Raw genomic sequence first — 23,637 nt, 5'->3', positions numbered from 1 at the left:
ATCGTAATGAAATTTTAGTATGTTATTCTAGAAGTATAATGTGAATCTTTGGAAGTTGTGGATTGAAAATCTGATATGCGAATTTGCCGGATCGACGATTAACTTTTGGTCAATAGGTCTCAAACATTTTAGAATGTATTTGAGTATGTGTTTTATGTGAATTACGTATTCTATTAATAAGAGTTCTAAGATATGATTCAATAATTGTTCTAGGCGCCAATCATTCGGGACACCTCGATACGCGTGCTAGAGAATCATAGCGTGGACTCCAGGTGAGTGGGTCTTTTCCTTTTATCATAGGCATATACTTAATAGTTCCACAAACGTTTTAAAATTGATTTATGCATGTCACCTACAATTAATGGATGTGAACTACGAATGGCTTGATCCCTGTTTAGGGTAAGTAGGCAGTCTAACAAGACGTTAGATGCAGCCATACAATAAACGAGACTAAAGAATTGAGACAATAGCCTTGTTTAAGGAATTGAATAGTGTGAAGGAGTTTGGTAGAAAATGCAAGATATAACCTTAGGTTTTGGTAGTTAAGTGTTGGTCATAAATTAAGATGTAAAGAATCAATAAATTGAAGTAAGGAAAGGTAAGTAATGATAGTTAATCTAACTAGCGTCTAATTGGACTTATCATCATTGATTACTCTTGAAAGCAAATAGTTCGGGAGTGAGATGCTACAGTTTATGCATTTCATGCCATTTGTATATATGTTTATATATCTGGAAGTATGATATAGTTGAATTTCAGATTTACATCATGGCATATTCATGTGTATATTACCTGAACCTAACCATTGTGAATGCTTTGAAGTGCTAAATGATGTCGCAGACGCCATGTAAGCTTCAGGTGAGTACATGTTGATGATAGTGGTGGTAGTGAGTATGATTGTGTTGAGATATATTATAGCTCATAAACCTGCACCCCGGTGTTAGTGCTCCCGCCCATGGCCAGGGCACAGTCCTTCACGTGATGTTCACCTCCCACACCTTACACTCACCTTGGATCCAAGGTAGGTGCACAGTCTTGTCGTACAAACCACTTTAGGTGGTTCCGACTCGTAGGTGACCCGCTATTATTCCCCCAGTCTTCACGTGATCGTAGCACTTGAGCGTACTTATTTACACCCAGTCCTGTCATACAGACCACTTTAGGTGGTTCCGACTCTTGTGCAGGTATACTTATTGAGCTATTGGCTAGCGTGTTATTGAGTTATTGGCTAGCATGATTGATGAGATATGTGATGAGATATGGATAAGTCGTACATGTCATTATAGGTGACTCCGACTTATATGTTAGCCATGATTGTTAAAATATGGATAAGTCGTACAGGTCACTATAGGTGACTCCGACTTATATGCTAGCCATGATTGTTGAGATATGGATAAGTCGTACAGGTCACTATAGGTGACTCCAACCTATATGCTAGCCATGATTGATGAGATATTGGTAAGTCGTACAGATCACTCTAGGTAACTCCGACTTATATATATGCTAGCATTGAGTGATGTGATATATGTGTACAGTTGTACAGGTCACCATAGGTGATTATGACTTGCATGCTGGTATCGTTTATTAAGCACGTGATTATTTATATTGCTAATGAGATGCTGGATAGTGGTATACTTCTGGATTTACTTTTAGTATACTTTTGATTTCATACTTTTACGTAGTATGATTTGTTGGAAACTATACATGTTTTACGACGTGGGGTTACTATCTTTGATAATAGAAATGATTTTGAAAATCTTTGTTCCGACCACTCACGTTTTCTATTGTTGCACCTCTCTAGGTTCTAATAACAAGTTCCGTATCGACGAGGACTTGTGGCACTCCCGATTCAGGTGGCTCCTTATGACAGTATAATCATTATCTTACCTTACTGTGCTTATTTATGCTCTGTATCACGCGTGAAATGGGTTCATACCCACTCGCCGCATATTTGTGTATATAGGCACCTTTAATCTTAAATTTATTCACTTTTTTTTTTTACACCTTATCACCTTCTATGGCTTTGTCACCTTCCAAGTGTCGGCCAGCACAACTCGACTCGGAATCCTAGTGGACTTTTTGGGTCGGGATGTGTCAGCACATATATCGTTTCATACCAAAGACCTTCTCGTTAATTTTAAACAACATAAACCACCACTTTTAGTTAAATCTCTTGATCATTTCACCAAATTTTATAAATTTATACTCTTATGAAAAGAAATTTGTAAAAATTTGAAAGTAAATAAATGAGTTTCAAACCTAAGACCTCCTTGTTAACTTCAAACAAAACAAACCACTATTTATGGTTAAACTCAATGGTCAATTAACCAACTTTTATAAGTTTATACTCTTATGAAAATATATATGAATGTACCACTCTAATAATTTTGGTCCCCCATTTTTTTTGGATCCCAGATGATCCGTCAGTCCACACTGGCTTGGTTGGCCCTGGGTGGTTGTGACAAAATAGTGTGTTGAAGTGAAAATAGTGATCCTTATTGCATCATGGTGAGTGGTGGAGTAACAAATTAAGTCTATGAAAGTCCATCAAACTGTTAAGGGGAGAGGTTGAAATTGCATTAACAAAAACATACCATAGAAAGGTATATGAAAGTCTATGACTTTTTAAAAAGGGAATTGTTATTAGTACTCCAAAAATTTCATTTTGCACTCCTCATAAGTGTATTTTTTCTTTCTTTCTAGTTATAGAATGTTTGGAGTGCTAAATGAGATTTTTGGAGTGCTACTAATAATTTTCTTTTAAAAATCCTTTAAAATCAATGAAATTTTGAATATACCAAGTCATATTTGAATACCACGAGATTTTTATAGACTTTTTAGAAATTATAAAAAGTTTTTAGAGAAATGCAACAGAATTCTCTCAAAGTGAGATTCTCTGCCACCTCATATTTTTATCACTGTGTTTTACAAGGTTGGCATAGGAATTGACGTTAAATTGCGAGATAACAGATGTTGATGCAAATTTCCACCATCTTCAGTCTTGACGAAAATGCACTTGCAAAACAATCAACACCATTGATTAAAGACCTATGCCTCACGCGCCCACGAGGTGGGGGGGTTAAGTCAACGGATCCCCGATGCCTGAATTAGTTTCTCTGAGAGAGTAAAGTGTTTAGGGCTTTTTTAGGGTTGCAAAAGCTCTCTAAAATTTAGTAGAATATGGGGTATTTATAGGGTTAGGGCGGGCATATAGTGTTTCATGGAGATATATTCTTTAAATATTCTCAAGATATTAAATAGGAAATAATATATTGAGATAATGGTGTAATTATCCTTAATTGATTTAAATTAGAATTACTTACTTGATTGGAGGCAATCTTCAATTAGTAATGTACTAGCATATGGGCACACACAAAGTGTGTGAGAATTTTTTTTTATTTTTGTTTTTGAAATAGAAGGAGAGAGGAAGAGAGTGATAGAGAAAGTAAGAGTAGGAATTTTATTATTTTTTATTATTATTATTTTTTAATTAGAGATATGTTAGGATTATATGTAGGTGAGACTTTGAAAAAAAAAAAAGTAAAATTTAGTTGTGTGAAATTACATTTTTGTCTCATATTTCTTATTCATGTTCTGTTTTAATTAGAGGGTTAAACTGATAACTTCATAAGGTTTTGGTTGACAATGAATGTTTTATTAATTAGTAGAGATTAAAGATAGGAGGTAATTAATCCTTATCTTTAATTACTTGTCAAGGGCAGGTGAGTTATGGGCAGTCGTATTCAGTTGCTGAGACTTTCAAGGGTGTGAGCTGCGCGTGGGAGCATCTGAGAAGTCTCCCCATTTATTGAGGGCAATCTTGTCCTTCTTGAATAAAAGTCAATGTGTCACTTTTAGAATATTTGAGAGTATTTTAGGCTCCACAACAGAGAGTTCCAAAACAGATTCCATCAAACTCCATACATAATATAACCCTATAAATCAATCACATATTAATACATGTTATAAATAGGTCAAAGTTAGAGAGATAACATTTTTAATGGTAGGTGCAAAGTAGATGTTAAATGTCACACTAAAAATATAGCATAAGAGGATAACAAATAAAAGGCAGAGGAATAGATGATGTTACTGATATTTTTCTCTCTTTCTCTTCTTCTTATATTTTCTTGTATATATTTTGATTGCGGTCGAGTACTCTATTTATAGAGCAACTCGTATTACTACATTTGAAATTTACAACATACTTTTTGACAAATGACATCCTGAATTCCCAAAGTCAGTTTTCAAACTGTCATGGGAATTGACAATTTAAATGTTTAGTCATAAACAATGCAAATGTTAAAAGCCTATCTGTGAGTGCATTGAAAAACTCCACCAAAACACTGTGGGCATTCACTACCCATCAGCATTTTCAACACTCACTCTTGGATGCCCACATATCAACATCATTGCCTCGTTAAAACCTTGCTTAGAAAAACCCAGTGGGAAAAAAACCATAGCGAAGGAAAAAGAATACAACTTTTCCTGGATCGTTGATATAGTGTCAAGTATGCTTATGTTGCCTCGTTAAAACCTTGATAGGAAAAACCCAGTGGGAAAAATCCTAATCGAAGGAAAAAGAGTACAACAAGCATGTATCATGGATGCTCCCCCTGATATGTATCTCCTCCTGATTCCGTATTCTCTAAATTTAGCTGTTTGGTAAGTCGACATAATCCGATGCTTTGCACTAACTTCTGAAACGTGCACTTTAGTAGAGATTTGATGAACAAGTCTGCCAGATTTTCATTTGAACGGATTTGTCTGACTTCAATAACTTTAGCCTTCTGAAGCTCATATGCACTGAAAAACTTTGGAGATATGTGTTTAGTCTTATCGCCCTTGATGAATCCTTCCTTCATTTGGGCAACATAGGCTGCATTATCTTCATGGATAACAGTTGGGTTATCTGTCTTCGAAGCTAGACCACATGAATTCTGAATATAATGGATCATTGATCTTAACCAAGAACATTCACGACTTGCTTCATATAAAGCAAGTATTTTTGAATGATTTGACGATGTAGCAACTAATGTTTACTTGGTTGAGCGCCATGAGATTGTTGTATCTCCATTCTTAAACACATATCCAGTTTGTGAGAGGGCTTTATGCAGATCAGAAAGGAAACCAGCATCTGCATATCCAACAAGGACCTGATCATTTGTGGAGTTCTTTGAGTAGAAGAAACCCATGTCTATTGTCCCACGAAGGTATCGCAATACATCTTTGATATCTTTCCAATGGCGAATTGTTGGAGCAAAGCTATACCTTGCTAACAAGTTAACTGAAAAAGCTATATCTAGTCTAGTACATTGTGCTAAATACAACAAAGCACCTACTGCACTCAGATATGGTACTTCTGGACCAAAGACCAGTTCATCATTTTCTTTTGGACGGAATGGATCTTTCTTAATGTCCAAAGAACGAACGACCATTGACGTGCTGAGTGAATAAGTCTTGTCCATACCAAATCGCTTCAGAATTTTTTCAATGTAAGCTGATTGGTGGACCAAAATTCCACTAGCATAATGCTCGATCTGCATGCCGAGACAATATTTTATTTTTCCAATGTCTTTCATTTCAAATTCGCTTTTCAAATATTCAGCAGTTTTATTGAGCTCTTCAGGAGTTCCAACTAGATTCATATCATCAACATATACTGCTACTATAACGAATCCAGAATTGGATTTCTTAATGAACACACAAGGGCAAATGACATTGTTGATATACCTTTCTTTGATCAAATACTCACTGAGACGATTATACCACATTCATCCAGATTGTTTCAGACCATACAATGATCGCCTTAATTTGATCGAGAGCATACCTCGTGGTTTGTTACTTGTTTCAAGCAACTTAAATCCTTCTAGAACTTTCATATAGATGTCAGTATCTAATTCTCCATATAGATACACAGTGATGACATCCATAAGTCGCATGTCAAGTCTTTCTGAAACCACTAAACTTATTAAGTAACAGAACGTAATTGCGTCCATTACAGGAGAGTATGTCTACTCATAATCAATTCCAGGTTTTTGAGAAAAATCTTGTGCAACGAGTCGTGCTTTGTATCTTGCAATCTCGTTTTTCTCATTGCGTTTCCTTGTGAATACCCATTTGTAACCCACGGGGTTTACACTAGGCGGGGTTTGGACTACTGGTCCAAAAACATTCCGCCTTTCCAAGGAATTTAATTCTGCCTAGATTGCATGTTTCCACTTAGGCCAATCCTGTCTCTGTTTGCATTCATCAACAGAGCGGGGCTCAATATCATTACTTAAGATGATTTCAGTGGTTACTACGAATGCAAACATATCATGATTATTTCATTCCGATTCCACAATTCATTTGTACATGCATAATTTATGGAGATTTCTTCGCTTTCATGTACTTCTGTCTCTTCATGGACATATGTCTCATTAAGGACATTTTCTTTTTCTGGAAGTCCAGAATCATGAATTGTGGATGTATCATTCATTTTCTCTTCCTAAATGATTTCATTTGGATTCAGTTGTGCCCTCGACTTTCTCTTTCGAGGGGCTAAATCTTTTGAACCTTGGGGTCTAACACGTTTCAGGCGTGCACCAGATGAATCATTCACTACCACTTTATTTTGTCGAACAGGGACATCAATTCTTGCAGGTGCATTTGCAGCTGGTATATGTGATTTTGTCACTTTCATAGCATCATTAAATGCATATGGCATTTGATTGGCAATGCTTTGAAAATGAACGATCCTTCTCACTTCATTTTCACATTGAATGCTGCGAGGATCAAAATGAGACAAGGTAGGAACAACCCATGTCAGCTCTTTCCATTCTTCTGGAACGGTCTTTTATCCCCCTAACGACGGGAAAATTGTCTCATCAAAGTGAAAATCAGCAAAACGAGCTGTAAACATATCACCTGTCAAGGGTTCCAAATATCTAATGATAGATGGTGAATCAAAACCCACATAAATTCCCAGTCTACGCTGAGGTCCCATTTTAGTGCGTTGCAGCGGTGCAATAGGCACATAAACAACACAACCAAAAACTCGTAAATGGGAAATGTTTGGCTGATGTCCAAACACGAGTTGTACTGAAGAGTATTGATGGCTGGCTATAGGTCTCAATCGAACCAATGATGCAGCATGTAAGATGACATGTCCCCATGCAGAGATTGGCAAGTTGGTTTTCATAAGCAGAGTGCGAGCTATTAACTGAAGTCGATTGATCAATGCTTCTGCTAAACCATTTTGAGTATGGACATGAGGAACAGGGTGTTCAACATCAATGCCCAATGTCATGCAATAATCATGAAAGGTTTGAGACGTAAATTCACCAGCATTATCAAGTCGGATTGACTCAATGGGATAATCTGGGAACTGTGCTCGTAACTTAATTATCTGAGCAAGAAGTCTCGCAAAGGCTACATTCCGAGTAGACAAGAGACAAACATGTGACCATCGGGTAGATGCATCAACCAAAACCATAAAATATCGAAATGGTCCACATGATGGTTGAATAGACCCACAAATATCCCCTTGAATTCTTTGCAGAAATAGTGGGGATTCAGCATCAACATTTAGTTGAGATAGTCTAATTACCAACTTCCCTTGAGAACAAGCTTTGCAAGGGTTATCATTTGAGACAACAATGTGTTTGCTCATTAATGGATGTCCATTAGAGTTGGTAATGATCCTACGCATCATGGTAGATCCTGGATGGCCCAGACGGTCATGCCACATCATGTAAACTTTTGAATTAATGAACTTCTGGTTCATGATAGTATGTGATTCAATTGTCCTTATGTATGTATAATACAATCCACTCGACATACCACACAACTTTTCCAATATACGCTTCTAGGTATCATTGGAGGTAATGCATAGATACTCCACATTTTATACACTTTTTGTTTCAATGTGGTATTCATTTAAACGTATGTCTTTGAAACTCAACAAATTTCGAGTAGATCGAGTAGCACACAATGCATTCTGTATGAACAATATTGTTCCATTTGGTAACATAATCTGGGCTTTCCCTGAACCTTCAATTACATCTGAAGGTCCTGATATTGTTGTTACCCCTACTCTTGTAAGTATTAAGCTTGAGAAATACTTTCGATCACGAAGTATTGTATGTGTGGTTGCACTGTCTACAAGACAAATATCTCCGCCATTTCTCATGTTCTGAGAATAACCACAGTTTTGATCCATGTTCTCTGAGTAAGAGAATCAGAATTAAAAGCAAGTTATAACAAGAAATTTACATGCCACTTTTATTTAATATGAAATACTACAAGTTCAGCATAATAAAAGTACATCAATGATTCAATCAGACCGGTATACTTCATTTCCCCTTTCCACAATAAAGTCTGGAACATCTAGATGAGTTGTGTTCAACTGCCTTAATAAGTCAAACACTGGATCAGGTATATCCATAGGTCTAGCCTGGTCTAGAAAATTGGTCTCGACACCCTTCTCCTTGAGGGAGGCTTGATACAGATCCACTAGATGTTTTGGGGTACGACCAGTACGCGTCCAATGCCCATTGCCACCACACCTATGGTAGGCTCCTTCAGAGTTCCTGGGAGTATTGTTCATATGAGCTTTGTCTTTGTGGCGATTCACATTTTTGAAGCTCGTGCCTGAATTATGCCTCGGAACCTGGTTGTGAAACTGTACTCCATGGTTCTTGCCCTTCCTATTCCATCGACCTCGCTTGTGGCCACGTCCTCGTTTATGATTATCACCACCAGAGGATGTGGCGTTCACTTCGAGGGAATCAACATTCACTTCTGGGAATGGTGCAGATCCAGTAGGTCGGGAATGATGGTTTTTCATCAGGAGCTCATTGTTCTGTTCAGCTACTAAGAGCACAGATATCAGCTGGTTGTACTCAGTGTAGCCTCTTGCTCTATACTGCTGCTGCAGGAGCACGTTGGAGGCATGAAATGTGCTGAGAGTCTTTTCCAGCATATGTTCCTCAGTAATAATATCCCCACAGAGCTTCATCTGAGAGGTAATTCTGAACAATGTAGAATTGTACTCTGCCACTGACTTGAAGTCTTGGATCCTCAGATGAGTCCACTCATAGCGGGCCCTTGGATGAATCACCGTTATCTGGTGATTGTATCTGTTTCTCAAGGCATTCCAAAGAGCTAACGGATCTTCAACCGTTAAGTACTCGCTCTTTAGCGCCTCATCAAGATGGCGGCAAATGAAAATCATGGTCTTTACCCGATCTTGAGAGGATGAGTTGCTCTCTTCCCTGATGGTATCTCCAAGATTCTCTGCTTCCAGATGGATCTTGGTATCTAGTACCCAGGTCAGGTAATTCTTCCGGTAATATCTAGGGCAGCAAATTCAAGATTCGCCAAGTTCGCCATTTTCTTTTCTGAAAGAAAATGAGATGTGTAAGAACTTGCAATAATATGTATTCCTGGAGGAATATGATGTTAGAACTTCTGGTTCTTACAAAATTTTCATTTTGATATTCAGGCCAAAATGATAAGCACTCGAAACTTCTGGCTTGAGATTTTTAGGGTGAATGAGGAGGGCGATTATACCCCACCATTCTCATTGAAATAATGTAATATAGAATGTGCGAGTATTCCGCCCCACTCAAGTCGCAGGAAAATTAAATATGCAGAGTAGTGTGAGCGATTATACCGCACCACCTAAAATTGCAATGAAATTAAACAGCAAGTAAATTTAAATATGCAGGGTAGGGTGGGTGATTATACCACTCCACCTAAAATTTGCAGTAAAATTAAATATGCAGTCCAAGATAGGCGATGATACCGCCCCGTCTTGGATCGCAGTAAGAATAAATTTGCAGTTCAAAATGGGCGATTGTACCGCACCATCTTGGGTTGCAGTAAAATTAACATAAATAAATACTGGGTTAGTAATCAATCTCTACACCAAACAAGTAATCAAAGATGTATGTAACCGTTAGATTGAGAACTAAGAGCAGGCATAGAGCAAATAGTTCATCGTGAGGGTATACCGCGCAGTTGAGGCAGAGGAAGAAGATGAGCAGTAAAAACCTTAGGGGAAACATTTTTTCTTTCTTTCTTTTGTTCGGCGAAGAGAGATGAGAGAATAATTATATTTAGAGACTCGTGCTGATAACGTGTTATAAATAGGTCAAAGTTAGAAAGATAACCTTTTTAATGGTAGGTGCAAGGTAGATGTTAAATGTCACACTAAAAATATAGCACAAGAGGATAACAAATAAAAGGCAGAGGAATAGATGATGTTACTGATATTTTTCTCTCTTTCTCTTCTTCTTATATTTTCTTGTATATGTTTTGATTGCAGTCGAGTGCTCTATTTATAGAGCAACTCGTATTACTACATTTGAAATTTACAACATACTTTTTGACAAATGACATCCTGAATTCTCAAAGTCAGTTTTCAAACTGTCATGGGAATTGACAATGTAAATGTTTAGTCATAAACAATGCAAATGTTAAAAGCCTATCTATGAGGGCATTGAAAAACTCCACCAAAACACTGTGGGCATTCACTACCCATCAACATTTTCAATAATACACATTTTAACTTTTGCACGTAATAATGATTGATTCTTGACTGACACGGGCTCAATGTTATCTATTTCTTTAGGTCCTGGACTCCTAGGCCCAACTCCACTAGCTACTCGCAAACAGCTGGGTCGGGTCAAAACTCGAATCCCTTACCTCAACAGTATCTGTTGGTGTCTAACCGGTCCAGTCGTCTCCCTCTATCCGCTTTTTCTCTTCTCACTCTTCCCAAAATAACGCTAACCCTCATTCAATTTGCCCGCCAAAGCCCTCACCTTTCCCTCCATTTCTCTCAAACCCTACACCGCAACCAAGGCTCGAGCTTTGGAAATGCATACTCCTAATCCACATTGTTATTGATTTGTGTGGGAAATGCATACTCTGGTGAAAGAAGTGTTTTTTTCCCCTACAGGATAGAAGTTTATTGGATCGAATCGAAATGTTTAATCGGTGTTGATTTTACTGCAAAACTAGTATAAATGTATAAGGAACTATGTGATATTGCTCTACTAACAGTGATGATATTGTACTGTAGGTTGGGGTAGTAGATGAACCAGATAGGGCGGTTCTAACGAAGCTTCAAAATCATGGATGGAATAACACATAAAAACAACCAGGAAGGTTCCTCCGGGAAATGAATCAGGCAACGCCACATGGGTCTGAAAGCCACCACTAAGGAAAAAGAAGCCCGATCTCCGGCCTAACACCCGGTCCTAATGTGCGGCTGACAGCGCCATTGGAGGAACTCATTGACCGGTTGGTGAAAGAGAACAAAGTCGTGGCCTTTATTAACGGCTCGAGAAGTGCCCCATTGTGCGGATTTTCGCAGAGGATTATGAGAGCGTTGATGTGCTTGACGATGAGTATAGTAGTGGATTGAGGGAGACTCTGAAGAAGTATAGTAACCAGCCGACTTTCCTGCAGATATTTGTGAATGGAGAACTGCTTGGGGGCTGTGATATTCTTAGTTCCATGCAGGAGAAGGGTGAGTTTTCCAGCTTGTTTAAAAAGTGATTGTTCAAATTTTGGTCCGTCTATGTAGATTGGCAGAGTTGAGCAGGGATATGTGATATTGAAATTGCACCAGGCAATCGAGTTCGTATTCATATAAATTATCGTTTGGGCAGTCGTATGCATATCTTCGATCTCCTCTTTCTTAGTATCTATCTCCTCTCGCTTAGTATCGCTTGTATCAAAACTACAAGAAAATTTTCAAGATAATTGATATACGAGATGGTACATCATGTGGTTAATAATTTAAAAAATTAAATTTTTCACTTCTTTTATAAAAACATGTGATGGATCATTCATGTTTCCTCAAAAGAAAATTTTCTCCAAAAGTACAAATAAACACTGAATTGGGGTGAATTTTGAGTTATTTACAAAACTGTCACCGCCTCTTCACTTCAGATTGGAAATTTCGATTTATTTACGAAGTTGCAACCGCTTCTCCCTGTCACGTGTCGACCATCGCAGATGGGGTGTTCCGTCGGTCTCAATCAGACTGGGTTGAGGACAGACACAGGCGAGGGAGCTGGGCGTGGGAATTGCGGAGAGAGAAAGAGAACTCAGAAGATATTTGTTTTGTTGAGCTAACAAGAAAAGGGGAGAAACAACGAGAAAGTGCGGATCTGAGAATCTGAAGTAAAAAATGATTAGTGGGGTTTTAGCTTCTGGCACTTTCTTCCCTGCTTTCTAAACCCAGAAGCAGCAGCTTTTTCTCTGCACCCCTTCAAGCTCTGGAATTGTTCGCACAGATTTGAAGCTCAAAAGCGTCGGATTTAACGGAACAAATGGGTCTCAGAGAAGCAGATTACACTGCAGTAGCAGCGGAGGACCCGGTGGGCCCGGATTTGGTATTGTTCTTACCTCTGTTTCTTCAATATTTTAATTTTCTTTTATATGTAATTTCTGTGCTTGCTGCTGAAATGAATATTCTGGTGGAAACTGTTGTTTTATATGAATTGCGGTTTTCACTAAATTAATAAAGATCAAATCTTTGTGGTTCTTTGTTGTTTATCTCAACCTTGCTTCGCCCGCAGCCGCTTGAAGATGACGTGGTCCTGATCGTCGATCACTTCTGCAACAGTTCCCAATGGCGGATTCGGTTCCCAAGCTCCGACGATTCTGTCTGTGGCAAAGAGAATTCAGGAAGAGTGTAAGATCCTGGAGAAGGATTTGCCAGGCAAGTTCTTCCGTTTTTTTATTTTGAATATCCTTTTAAATAACTGTTTTGAATTAATGGTAGTGAAGTTTTCCCATACTTAGCCTATTCATTTTTATCAAATGTTTTGCACTGACTATTTCATGATGCTGACTGCTGTAATTAATTTGGTTTTGTTTGGAGTTGAGAATATATGGACTATAGTTGTTGGATTGGTGTTTGTACTATAGAAACTTAGATGTGCTTACCCCCTTTTCATTGACATCCACGGATACAATAGTTGTTAGAGCTTATGAGGCAATAATGGATTGTGTGAGAGCTGTAAGTGTTGGGGCGGAGGGTACTCCTTACCATGATGGTGTCTTCTTCTTTGATGTTTGCTTCCCCAGTGGCTATCCCAATGTACCACCAGTATGTGATAATTTTGAACTCCTAGAATTGATTTGTATCTGTTTACATCTTTGGCCTAACCGGGAACTCTGTTATGCGGAATGTCTACTACCACTCTGGTGGCCTTTGATTTAATCCAAATTTGTACAATTGTGGAAAAGTGTGCCTTATTCTTGGTTCTGGACAAACCAAATTCCATGTGTATTTGGTGGTTTTCTGCATTTTTTGCATCTTCATTTTCCTACTTTTGTGTATTTGGCTCTGGAAAATTATTGAAACTCTGTAATCTGTATATAGAGTGTTAAATGAGTATATGATTAATGGGGGGAATTTTGTTTTCGAAAGGACAGTTACATGTTTTGTATCAATTTGGCTGCGATAGTAAGTTTACTTCATGGAACAGTGTAATTGTTGTGGCATGTGAATGTCGATTTTTTCTTAATTTAATTTCGGAAAGAAATGTGTTTAACTGTAGTGCTATATGATGAAGTTAGCATCCTTATAGGTTGGGAACTCAATAAGTGCACCATTAGTTGTGCAAATGTCTGAATATTGGTGCTTTTGCAGGAAAAGGTGCTTTTTGTTTTCTGGAACCGTTTGGAGAGCGCACGACTTGAGTATCTCAGACCCAAGGTAAAAGGTAAAAGGTAAAAATTCCTGGCTTCCTTTACTGATGTAAGCTTGCATGAAAGAGAGAAACAATAACCAAAAATTTATCCGAAGAGAACCAAGATTTTTTATTTTTTATTTTTTATTTTTTTTTGAGAAGAAACTATAACATTTTATTAAAAAAATGGAATTACACATAAGTGGATAAGAAATCCACCAAGAACAAAACAAGAAAATCTCTCTAAAGGATCTGATTATAAGTAGCAAAACCTCAACCAAAATCACTTTACGGCTGCTAACATATCCCACAGTATGTGAGAAAGAGAGTAATTCTTTAAAATCATTTGAAACTGAAGCCTAGAAGGCTGCCCAACATCTTACTTTTCCCCATAGATTTGCTACCCCTACACCAGTATAATCCTCAAAAATTCTTTTGTTACGCTCCAACCAAATGTTCCAAAAAATTGCCGACACCAGACAACCCCACAAAGCTTTAGCTTTCCTCCCAATTCCTAGAGCCTCAAAATTGGTGCTTAGAAGCTCGAAACAACCCTTTGGAATGACCCAACTAACTCTAACCTCCTGAAACAATTTCCACCACAGTTGAATTGTGTAAGAACAATGGAGAAAAATGTGGTTAACACTCTCCTCCTTAGCTTTACACAAACTGCACCAATGGGGAGAGAAACAAATAAAAGGGCTTCTTCTTTGAATTTGATCACAAGTGTTGAGCTTCCCATTAGCCACTAGCCACACAAGAACTTTGACTTTCGGAGGAACTTTTGATTTCCAAATTTGAGAGGAGGGTGGAAAATGTTGCAAAATCCCATTGTTGCTCAAGAAAGAGCTATAGGATTTGCAAGTGAACAATCCTGATAAGTCCAGTTTCCACCTTCTGTTATCCGCTCTTGATTGAGACAAGCGAACATGTTCCACTTTTTGTAATAATTTAGCCGCCTCTTCTATCTCCACCTCATTCAAATTTCTCCTGAAATCAAAATTCCAGCTCAAAGAATTGATAGAAAGATCCACAAAACTTGAGATGTTCTCGTTGTGCATTCTTGATAGCAAGAATAATCTAGGATATTGCTCTTTCAATGGTCCCCCTTCCAACCAACCATCCTCCCAAAACCTCACCCTCTCCCCGTTGCCCACCTCAAACTTGCAGCATTGTAGAAACAATTGGAGACCACACGAAATATCTTTCCAGGGGCTGCGACTTGAACCCCGCAGCGGAGGATTTGCATTCCACCCATTATCCTGCAGCCCATACTTGCTTCTTATCACCTTGTGCCATAGAGAATTTGGTTCCTTTGGGAATCTCCACAACTACTTAGCCGGTAACACTTCATTCTGTTTCCTAAAATTCCCCACACCTAAACCCCCTTCCTCCTTACTTTTAATAACTATCTCCCATTTCACCAAGTGGTTTTTCTTTCCTTCCTCCACCCCTTCCCAAGGAAACCCTTCCATTAGTTTTTCTAGGCGTCCAATCAACTCGCAAGGAATTTTGAACAAGGACATGTAGTAGATTGGCAAGCTTCCCAAAACAGATTGAATCAAAGTTAATCTGCCTCCTCTGGATAAGAAGGCATTCTTCCAACTTTGAAGTCTTTTTTCCATTTTTTCTACCACTGGATCCCTAAACATAAGTGCTCTTGGCCTAACCCCAAGAGGGAGATCCAAGTACTTTATTGGCCAACTACCCACCTCACAACCCCAAGAATCTGCCATCCTTTTTAATTTCTCACAATCTGAGTTTATTCCAGCCAAAGAACACTTTGCTTTGTTGATTTTCAACCCTGAAACAGTACAAAATAAATTGAACACCTCTAATAAATTGTTCCAAACTTCCTCATCTTCCGCCAAGAAGAAAATGGTGTCATCAGCAAATTGAAGGTGAGAAATCTCCACCCTTTCTTGCCCAATGCATAAACCTTTGATCAGATGATTTTCTTGAGCCTTCTCCATTAATCTACTCAAGACATCGACTAATAAGGTAAAAAGAAAAGGTGACAGTGGGTCGCCTTGTCTCAAACCTCTTGAAGCTTGAAATTTTCCCCTACGCCTCCCATTGATCAAAATGGAGAAATTTGCAGAACTTAGACATCCTTGCACCCATTTCCTCCATCTGTTGCCAAAGCCTTTTATTTGCAATGTATGAAAAGTGTGAGGCGTGGGCGAGGCGTCCGAGGGATAGCCCAGCCTAGGCGTGAGGCGAAGCCTCATAGGACCTAAATTTTTTAATATATACACTGAGCGTACACATATATTATATTAAAAAAAAAGATTATTAATCAATAATCATCCTGAGCACACACATATATTATAAATACATATACACACATATATATACATATATTATATTATATATGTAAAATAGAGGATGAAAAGCACAATGAGCACAATATAACAATGCACGCACACGGCACACACATCCTTTATATAAAAAATAAAAATCAGAAAACAAGGCAGAGAGATGATAGTGCAAGGAAGAGGTATGAGGTAGTTAAAACCCCACCCAAAATTTTGGGAGTATTAAAAAAAAAAAAAAAAAAAAAAATCCCCTAAGGCGCGCCTAGGCGGCTCCGGCGACGCCTTCCGGCGCCTTCCGCCAGTCCCTCAAAACAGAGACGGCAACCCTCAAGCCCAGCCTCACAGGGCGCCTAGGCGTGCCTTGAGGCGAGCCTTTTAAAACATTGTTTATTTGTAAGACTTCGTCCAAAAATCTCCACTCGACATGATCATAACCCTTTTCAAAATCGATTTTGAACACCAATCCCTCCTCTTTCTTCTGCCTTGCCTCTTCTACCACCCTATTTACAATAAGGACAACATCCAAAATTTGTCAACCTTTAACAAAAGCTCCTTGATGTGGAGAGATTGTGCTGCCCATAACCTTAATCTTGAAGCTAGGGTTTTCGCCACAATTTTGTATAAACCAGTAACTAGGCTTATAGGCCTGTAGTCCGTCACCTTCAAAGAATCTGACTTTTTCGGAATTAGACAAATAAATGTTTCATTTGTCACTGCATTTATTATCCCTGTCTCAAAGAACTCCTCCATGACCTTCAAAATATCCACTTTCAAGATTTCCCAACAATGTTGAAACATTTGCAAGGAATAACGATCTGGTCCTGGTGATTTATCCCTTCCATAATCAAAAAATGCTCTTTGAACTTCCGATTCCTCAAAAGGCCTCTCAAGCCAAGCTACCTCAGATTCACTTATTGAGGCCTAAGATGCCTCTTCGTTGCTAATAAACAGGTACTTGAAGAAGTTAATGATATGTTTTTCTATCTCTTCTGCATCCTCTACCATTCCCCCGTCATCCGCTTCCAACCTTTCTATATAGTTTCTCTTCCTTCTCCCACTTTCTATTCTATGGAAAAATTTAGTATTACCGTCCCCTTCTTTAGCCCATTCCACTTTACCTCTCTGCCTCCACTTCACTTCTTCCTTATAAGCCAGATCTTCCACAAGGAAAAGTAACTCTTCCCTCTTTCTTTTAGTAGCAACATCTAGCCCTTCCAACCCTTCTCTCCTATCTAAATCCTTTATGCTAGCCTCAGCTTCCTTAATGTCTTTCTCAACATCACCAAAAATCTCCTTACTCCATCTTTGCAACTTTCTTTTGATAGCTTTTAACTTGCTCAACAATTTATAACCCTCCCAACCGTCCACCTGCTTAGACTGCCACCATTGTTTGAAATTGTTCCTGAAATCTGGGTGTTGTAGCCACATGTTTTCGAATATGAAAGAACTTGGCCCCCATTTCACCTTGTTGGTATCTAGCTGGATTGGACAATGATCAGAAATGACCCTTACCAAAGCCATTTGTCGTACCTCTGGAAAAATCTCTTCACAACCTACTGAGAACAAAAATCTGTCTAACCTCCGACACACAGGTTCTTCTCTGAAGTTTGACCAAGTAAATTGAGCATTGAGCAACTCCAGATCCTTAAGTTTTGCATCTTGGTTGAAATCGTTAAAATTCCTCATGCTTGTAGTCATCCTTCCCCCATTTGATTTCTCATTTGCAAATCTCACCACGTTAAAATCTCCTCCTACACACCATCTTGGTCCGCAAAGGCCGTAAAGGCCAACCATTTCTTCTCAGAACTCCCTTCGCTCTCTATTTTTGTAGGGACCATAAACACCTGATAACCACCATTCCAACCCATTGAGGGCCTTAATTTTTATGGAAACAGAGAAAGCTCCAACCAAAGATTCAATAACTGAGATGTGTTTGGTGTTCCAAATCACAGCTATACCCCCAGATCTTCCTTGAGAAGGGGCATAAATCCACTCTTTAAACCTGTTTCCCTAAACACTAGCCACAAGCCTCCTATCAATTGATGCTTTCTTTGTTTCTTGTAAGATAATGATATCGGGCTTTAAGCGCCGGAAGAGAACCAAGAATTTTGAAGTCAATTACATTGGCTTAAGAATTGCTCAGGGGACAACTTGCACTCGATTGGCAGTTTTATTTATTTACCTCTGTTTTCTTGCTCGGAAAATATTATTTCCAGCCCTCAAAGCTTAACCAATTGAAATTTCTATTCAGGCAACAACCAACACATAATTCCAATAAAAAGAAGTAGCGAGAAGAAGAATGTAACACAGAGACACATGCATGTGAAACTTAATAGCTAGATTTTATTATTTATCATAACTCAGTACAGAAAAATCACAAACGCTGCCTTGATAGGTTTAGGGTTTGACCTGAGATAAATTGCAGTGCACTCTCTGTGCTATAAGTTTTTGGATCCAAAGCGGTCAGGATGCTAAGTTATAAAGATTTTTCCTTTAAATTCTGGGTTCTTTTGTGGTTTCATTTTACCTGAATTATTCATTTAATGTTTGAGATGCACTACCTTGCAGACTATTATTCTCTTTTGGCTATAACAAGAAACTTGATTGTGCAGATTGTATTTGCTTTTGGATCTATAAAAGGATATTACAGGAACATATCTTGGCTGTTGATACCATACTTGGATTCTAAACTCTCCAAAGCTGCCTTCATCTGGGTTATTTTCTCAACATTATCTTTTTCGTTTACGGTTGGTTTCGTATACCATTGCAAGTGTTAATTTTGTGATTTGTTGTTTATGTAGTGAAAAAATAGGATGGTTTTATTTTTTTTGTGAGACTTAAGAGGTTACCTTCTGCAAACGCATAAATGGACTTTTGAAGAAGGTTGTTGACCTCTTTATCCTCTACGATGCTGAAGTTGCCCTCATGATCATCTTCTCTCCCTCTGGCATGGCCTACCAATCTGCAAGCCACGAGTGCGTTTAATTAACAAATAATTCAACTAGCTAGCTAAGTTTGATGATTATCTTTTCAATTAATATATGGTTTTGCTAACGTGTGATGCAGCATAAATAGGACCATTTCCATGTATAGAGGTGAAGTAGGGTTGCCTGAAATCAAACAACTTAATTTTGTGTTCCAATATCACAAAGAATGGTGCAGGAATTTTGATATTTGGGTAGATTTTTATGAATTGTTCTAGAGCTAAAGGTTGAAATGATCTTATTCACTTTGAACTTTTCTAGAAGCTATTTGTTAATGGTTGTTAATTTGGCAAAATGAGTTTTTCATGCCACCATTTTGTTTAAATGTAGAAACAAAAACTAATATCCATGAAAAGAAAGATGAGTTACAAGGAAAGATGGGATATCAGTTTAAGCTTGACTGAAATTTAGAGTGTAATGCTTGGTGATCGTCTATTGCTACAAGAGGAAATTAAAAAAACTTTGTTATTTTTCATTGCTGATCCGTCTATGAACACTTGAATTTTGGTTTGCCTTTAATCTTGAGTTCACTGTTTTCTATTTTTATTATATATTGTTTTCAATTATATAATTATAGCTTTCAAAAGCGGAAGATGGGTTTTTTTTTTTGTGTATGTTATGTTGACAAATGGGATGGTGGATTACAATGTTGTATGAATTAGTGTGTTTGTATCATGTTGTGTGAGTTAATGTTTTCTGTTTTGTGTTGTGAATGATTTTGCATTCGTTGCTGCCAAGTTTTTGTCCCAATGTTTATACAATACTTTGTAATATTTAAATGTAATTAATTTCAAATTCTTACAGAAATGGGTATAATGTAGACATAATTATGTGAATTACTGAGTTTTTGAAAGAAAGTAATTTCGATTTTTTGATATTTGGGCAGGCAAGAGAAGTGGAATTGAAAAGCAGAAAGGTTTAGAGAAAGCAGCCAAGCTTCAGGTAATAATGGTGAATATATTTTCGTGTAGATTTTGGATACATTTTTTTGTTTTGTCAAATTACATTTTGTTGTGCTTCGTGGTGTAGAATCTTCCTAGAATCAATGCCTGAGATGACTGATAAGGGATAAGGTGTTATTTGATCGTTTTGATGGTTCTATCTGTTTTTAATTGTTGGTGTCGAGCTTGACAAAATTGTAACTGCAATGATGTTCTCCAACAAAACCGTCAATTGCCTCCTCGCTCAAGGTTCTCTCTCTCTCTCTCTCTCTCTCTCTCTCTCTCTCTCTCTCTCTCTCACTTTGTCTCTCTAAAATCTTCACCCATTTTAAATTTATTTGTCTAATTTTTTAATTTGAAGTTTTGGGTTTTTTTGTTTTAGGCCGTATAAAAAAAAATTAGTGTTGGACCGAAGCATAGCTGTAGTATGTGACAATACAGTGGGTTCTATGAATTATTGAAGAAAAAATATTTATTGGGTTGAAGTAAAATTTTCATTTAATTCATCAAGTTTTATGCTTTCCCTACTAATATCAATTTTCGAAAAATAATGTCATGCTTTATCGGGCTATTTCCCAGAAAACCCTCTCCGTGTTCCCAGAATCAGCATCTGGGGTGTCCTTCCTTATTTGCAGTGTCTCCTTTTTCCCAAATTCAGTATTTGGGACATTCTCCCTCTCTATATCTTTTGGAGAAAACTGACATGTTCTAGACGGCTAGACGGGCGCCTAAGCGGACTAGGCAAATTTAAATAAATTTATTATATTTGGTGTAAATAAGTGTCTATTTATACTTAAAATATATATAATTTCATCATAAACTATAAAATAGAATGACATTTATATTATGAAGTATTGGACATAATGAAAACATGGAGAACAAACATATAATATGTGTTCATTTAAGTATTCAATAAGCCTTTACAATTTATTAAAAAAAAATAAAAAACAAAATGAAAGCTATCTATTTTCTGTCTAAGTGAGTCGCAACCTAGTTGGATCCTAGGCAGGTTTGGGCGGGTGCCTAGGTGGTCTAGGCGCCCTTTCTTAATTTTCAAACGCCTAGGCATTAATTAGGATAATGGCCAACCGCCTAGCGCCTAGGCGGGGATTTTTAGAACAATGCTTTTTGTTACTAATTTTTGCTTAATTTCACTTATGAGGGAGGAAAGTGTAATGTTGAAAGTTAGTTTGAGCTACAATTGCATACAGTGTGTGTTGTTTAGGAACTGAATAAATATCAATAGTCTATAGGTTCGCCTTGCAAAATGTTAACTGAGTTTATTACACCTCTGTCTTGCCTCTCGCCTCTTCTCTCGCTGTTGATCACTCCTTCTCACAACTGCATCTAAAATGTTCTGCATGTATAAGATTTATGTTCATGGAGGTCATATCTAAGGGATCTCAAGCTGGGGTGCAGAGATTTGATTCAAATTTATGGATTTTGGTAAGAAACTAAGAACCCCTAATCTTTTCTTTCGGTTGTAAGAGCTGAAATTGACATGCCTGTGCTTCTCTTTGTGAGATATAAGAGATTGAGAAAATTTTTGTTTACTGTTCTGGGGTGGGGCTGTCAGATTCAACAGATTGAGGAATTTTAATCAATTTGATAAATTAAAAATTGAGACTTGGCAATCTACACCAAAAATTGGTAACTAATAGGTTTTCAATTCCATGTTGTTATTTTCTCTGATGATATTTTTTTTTCCTTTTCTGAACTTTTTGGTTTTTGTTTGTGTGTATGGTCTAAGAAAATTGTGGTTTCTTAGTCGTTTGACATAATTTTGTTTTTTTTTTTTTACTTTTAGTTTTCCTGTAAAGAAAGGATTGTATTGTTGCAAAGAGCAACAATGTGCTCTAATCTGTTTAGGGCTTGGAGCTAGATCTTTCAAGTTTGGGTGCTGTGAGTTTTAATTCCAGAATCAAAAGTACCCTTAATTGGCTACCTTTGGACTCTCAAGCTGTATATTGCCCTGTTGCTGTTGACGAATATTCAGGTAAGCGTCTAATTTCATAGGGACAGCTGATAGGCAGCATCTTCAATATTTATGATGGAAAATGGAATCTGCAACCAATACGGCCAAGTGTAGACACTGGTACCATGTTTTGTTTGTTTATTCTGCTTTTTTGTTCATCAGAATTTTCTTCTCTTCTCCGAACTTATGAAAGAATTCCTGATGATGTAACAATGTTTTACACATCACTAAAGTCGGAGTGCCAATAAAGACCACTGTATCAGCTACTGTCTTGGAGGAGGCACTAAATGGCGTGGTCACTGCCCATCCACTTCCATTGGAGCAGTCTATATTCTATAATGAAAAAGGTAAGTTATCATTTATTTCCTGTCTTTTAACAGGTTCAAAAGCAATGCGATCACTTCTATTCTGTTACAATACCGAAGCGGAAGCAAGAGCTGAATTTGTCTGCCAAGTGCAATCGCCTGTGAAGGCAAGTTCCAGGTTAAATCTTACAGGTAATAGGTCATCTATCACAGGGGCATATCCTTAATGGTAATGCGTTTAAACTTATAACTTAAAGTCAATTTCTTTTTCTTTGTGTTTGCTTATCATAGGGGCAACGAGGATGGGAGTTGAAGTTGAACGCATGCGTGACACAGATTCAAAGGTTATTCAGTAAGTCACTGATTAAGTCAAATACAACTGCCTTCATTTCTTTTTGTGTCCATGATCTAATTTTACTTGGGTGATTTAATTCTATGTGATGATTTCTTCTGGGTTTTTTCCATTCTGTGATTTAATTCAACAATGGAATTCTGGATGCCGCAGAGAAGAAGGCTGGTATTGTTTCTTCTTTCTTTTTGAGTGAGCATCTCTTTCTTTTCTACTGATTTTGCTTCTTTCTTTTTGTTGTCAAATGTTTCAAAATTTTGACTCGCATGTTCATGTACATTGTTGAGGAGTGTATTTTGCAATTACTAGGCCATTATTCTGTCTTTTCAGTAATTGTTTCATAATTTTTTTTCGTAATCTTTTTCATAGGACCTAATAAGCATAGCAAAGCTTTTAGAAACAATTTTTTTTTAATGTGTTACGAAATGGATGATGCAATAAAAAAAATACGCTGTGGGTATCTTTGCACGCTATTTTAGGTTTTCTTTTGGCAAGTTTGTGTTTCTCATTCGCATTTATGGTTCCGTTATCATTTACATTTGCTTCTGCATGATTTCTCATAAATTGGATATCATTGAATTTTAATTTTTTTAGCCAAACAACTGATTTCATTCAACAACAGATGCATCAATTACATGCTGCAAGTGTATGATGGCGAAGGATTAGCGACACATGCATTATTCTTCAGGATTAGCGACTGTGATGGTACAGTAGCAGATTCTCTGATTAGTGTTGATACCTCTTACTTTACGCGGGTACATATTTATGCCAAAGATAAGTCAACACCTTTGGAGCCTCATATTCTTTGTTAGAATTTCTATTACAGAATTAGGGAGGAATCATGTCCATTTATGCTTCTATTTAGTGAGATTGAGGTGGTAAAGATTAATAGGGTGTTTTCTGGGTTGTTTTCTTACTGCATTCATTTCTTGCAAAACCGCATTAAGAAGCATTTTTTCAGTTGCACACTATAGCAGTGCTTCGTTTTGATTTGTAAACAAACTATATGCTTTCCTTTTGTCTTGGGTTATAGTATAACGTTTGGCGATTGAATTTGTGAGATGGTTTAAC

At 37.5% G+C, this 23,637-nt stretch overlaps 1 protein-coding gene and 1 pseudogene across 8 annotated transcripts; both read left to right on the top strand.

Annotated features, from left to right (window-relative positions):
* Nucleotides 1–831: 831 nt before the first annotated feature.
* Nucleotides 832–11,634, top strand: LOC137722088 (bifunctional monothiol glutaredoxin-S16, chloroplastic pseudogene; annotated as a pseudogene).
* A 307-nt stretch (nucleotides 11,635–11,941) lies between these two features.
* LOC137723504 (uncharacterized) lies at nucleotides 11,942–23,621 on the top strand. 8 transcript variants are annotated; one of them, XR_015961751.1, is made up of 14 exons: nucleotides 11,942–12,389; nucleotides 12,576–12,718; nucleotides 13,655–13,734; nucleotides 18,625–18,726; nucleotides 18,814–18,987; nucleotides 19,883–19,938; nucleotides 20,026–20,186; nucleotides 21,308–21,383; nucleotides 21,745–21,933; nucleotides 22,075–22,259; nucleotides 22,338–22,409; nucleotides 22,509–22,569; nucleotides 22,723–22,758; nucleotides 23,189–23,621. XR_015961751.1 is itself a non-coding variant. In XM_088692741.1 (12 exons), the coding sequence occupies exons 9-12, from the start codon at nucleotides 22,304–22,306 to the stop codon at nucleotides 23,376–23,378; spliced, it is 393 nt and encodes a 130-aa protein (XP_088548867.1). In that variant the 5' UTR covers nucleotides 11,942–12,389; nucleotides 12,576–12,718; nucleotides 13,655–13,734; nucleotides 18,625–18,726; nucleotides 18,814–18,987; nucleotides 19,883–19,938; nucleotides 20,026–20,186; nucleotides 21,745–21,933; nucleotides 22,075–22,303; the 3' UTR covers nucleotides 23,379–23,621. The 8 variants fall into 8 exon arrangements, 6 of the variants coding, with proteins under 6 accessions (XP_088548867.1, XP_088548868.1, XP_088548869.1 ...); XR_015961750.1 differs by lacking the exon at nucleotides 21,308–21,383; XM_088692741.1 differs by lacking the exon at nucleotides 21,308–21,383 and having other exon boundaries at nucleotides 22,075–22,409.
* The last annotated feature ends 16 nt before the right edge of the window (nucleotides 23,622–23,637 follow it).

The sequence above is a fragment of the Pyrus communis genome, chromosome 4 (genome assembly GCF_041283825.1).
Source record: "Pyrus communis isolate YQ-2024b chromosome 4, ASM4128382v1, whole genome shotgun sequence".
Taxonomy (NCBI): Eukaryota; Viridiplantae; Streptophyta; class Magnoliopsida; order Rosales; family Rosaceae; genus Pyrus; species Pyrus communis.
Note: the sequence above shows the minus strand (reverse complement) of the source record. Positions and strands in the feature narration are given on the sequence as shown.

What these genes read in the sequence shown, in the direction of transcription:
- LOC137723504 (XM_088692742.1), top strand. Translation starts at nt 22,304, where the DNA reads ATGCGATCACTTCTATTCTGTTACAATACCGAAGCGGAAGCAAGAGCT. An exon ending in TTCCAGGTTAAATCTTACAG is followed by an intron (nt 22,410 to 22,508) that starts GTAATAGGTCAT and finishes TGCTTATCATAG; the next exon opens with GGGCAACGAGGATGGGAGTT. An exon ending in ACAGATTCAAAGGTTATTCA is followed by an intron (nt 22,570 to 22,722) that starts GTAAGTCACTGA and finishes TGGATGCCGCAG; the next exon opens with AGAAGAAGGCTGGTATTGTT.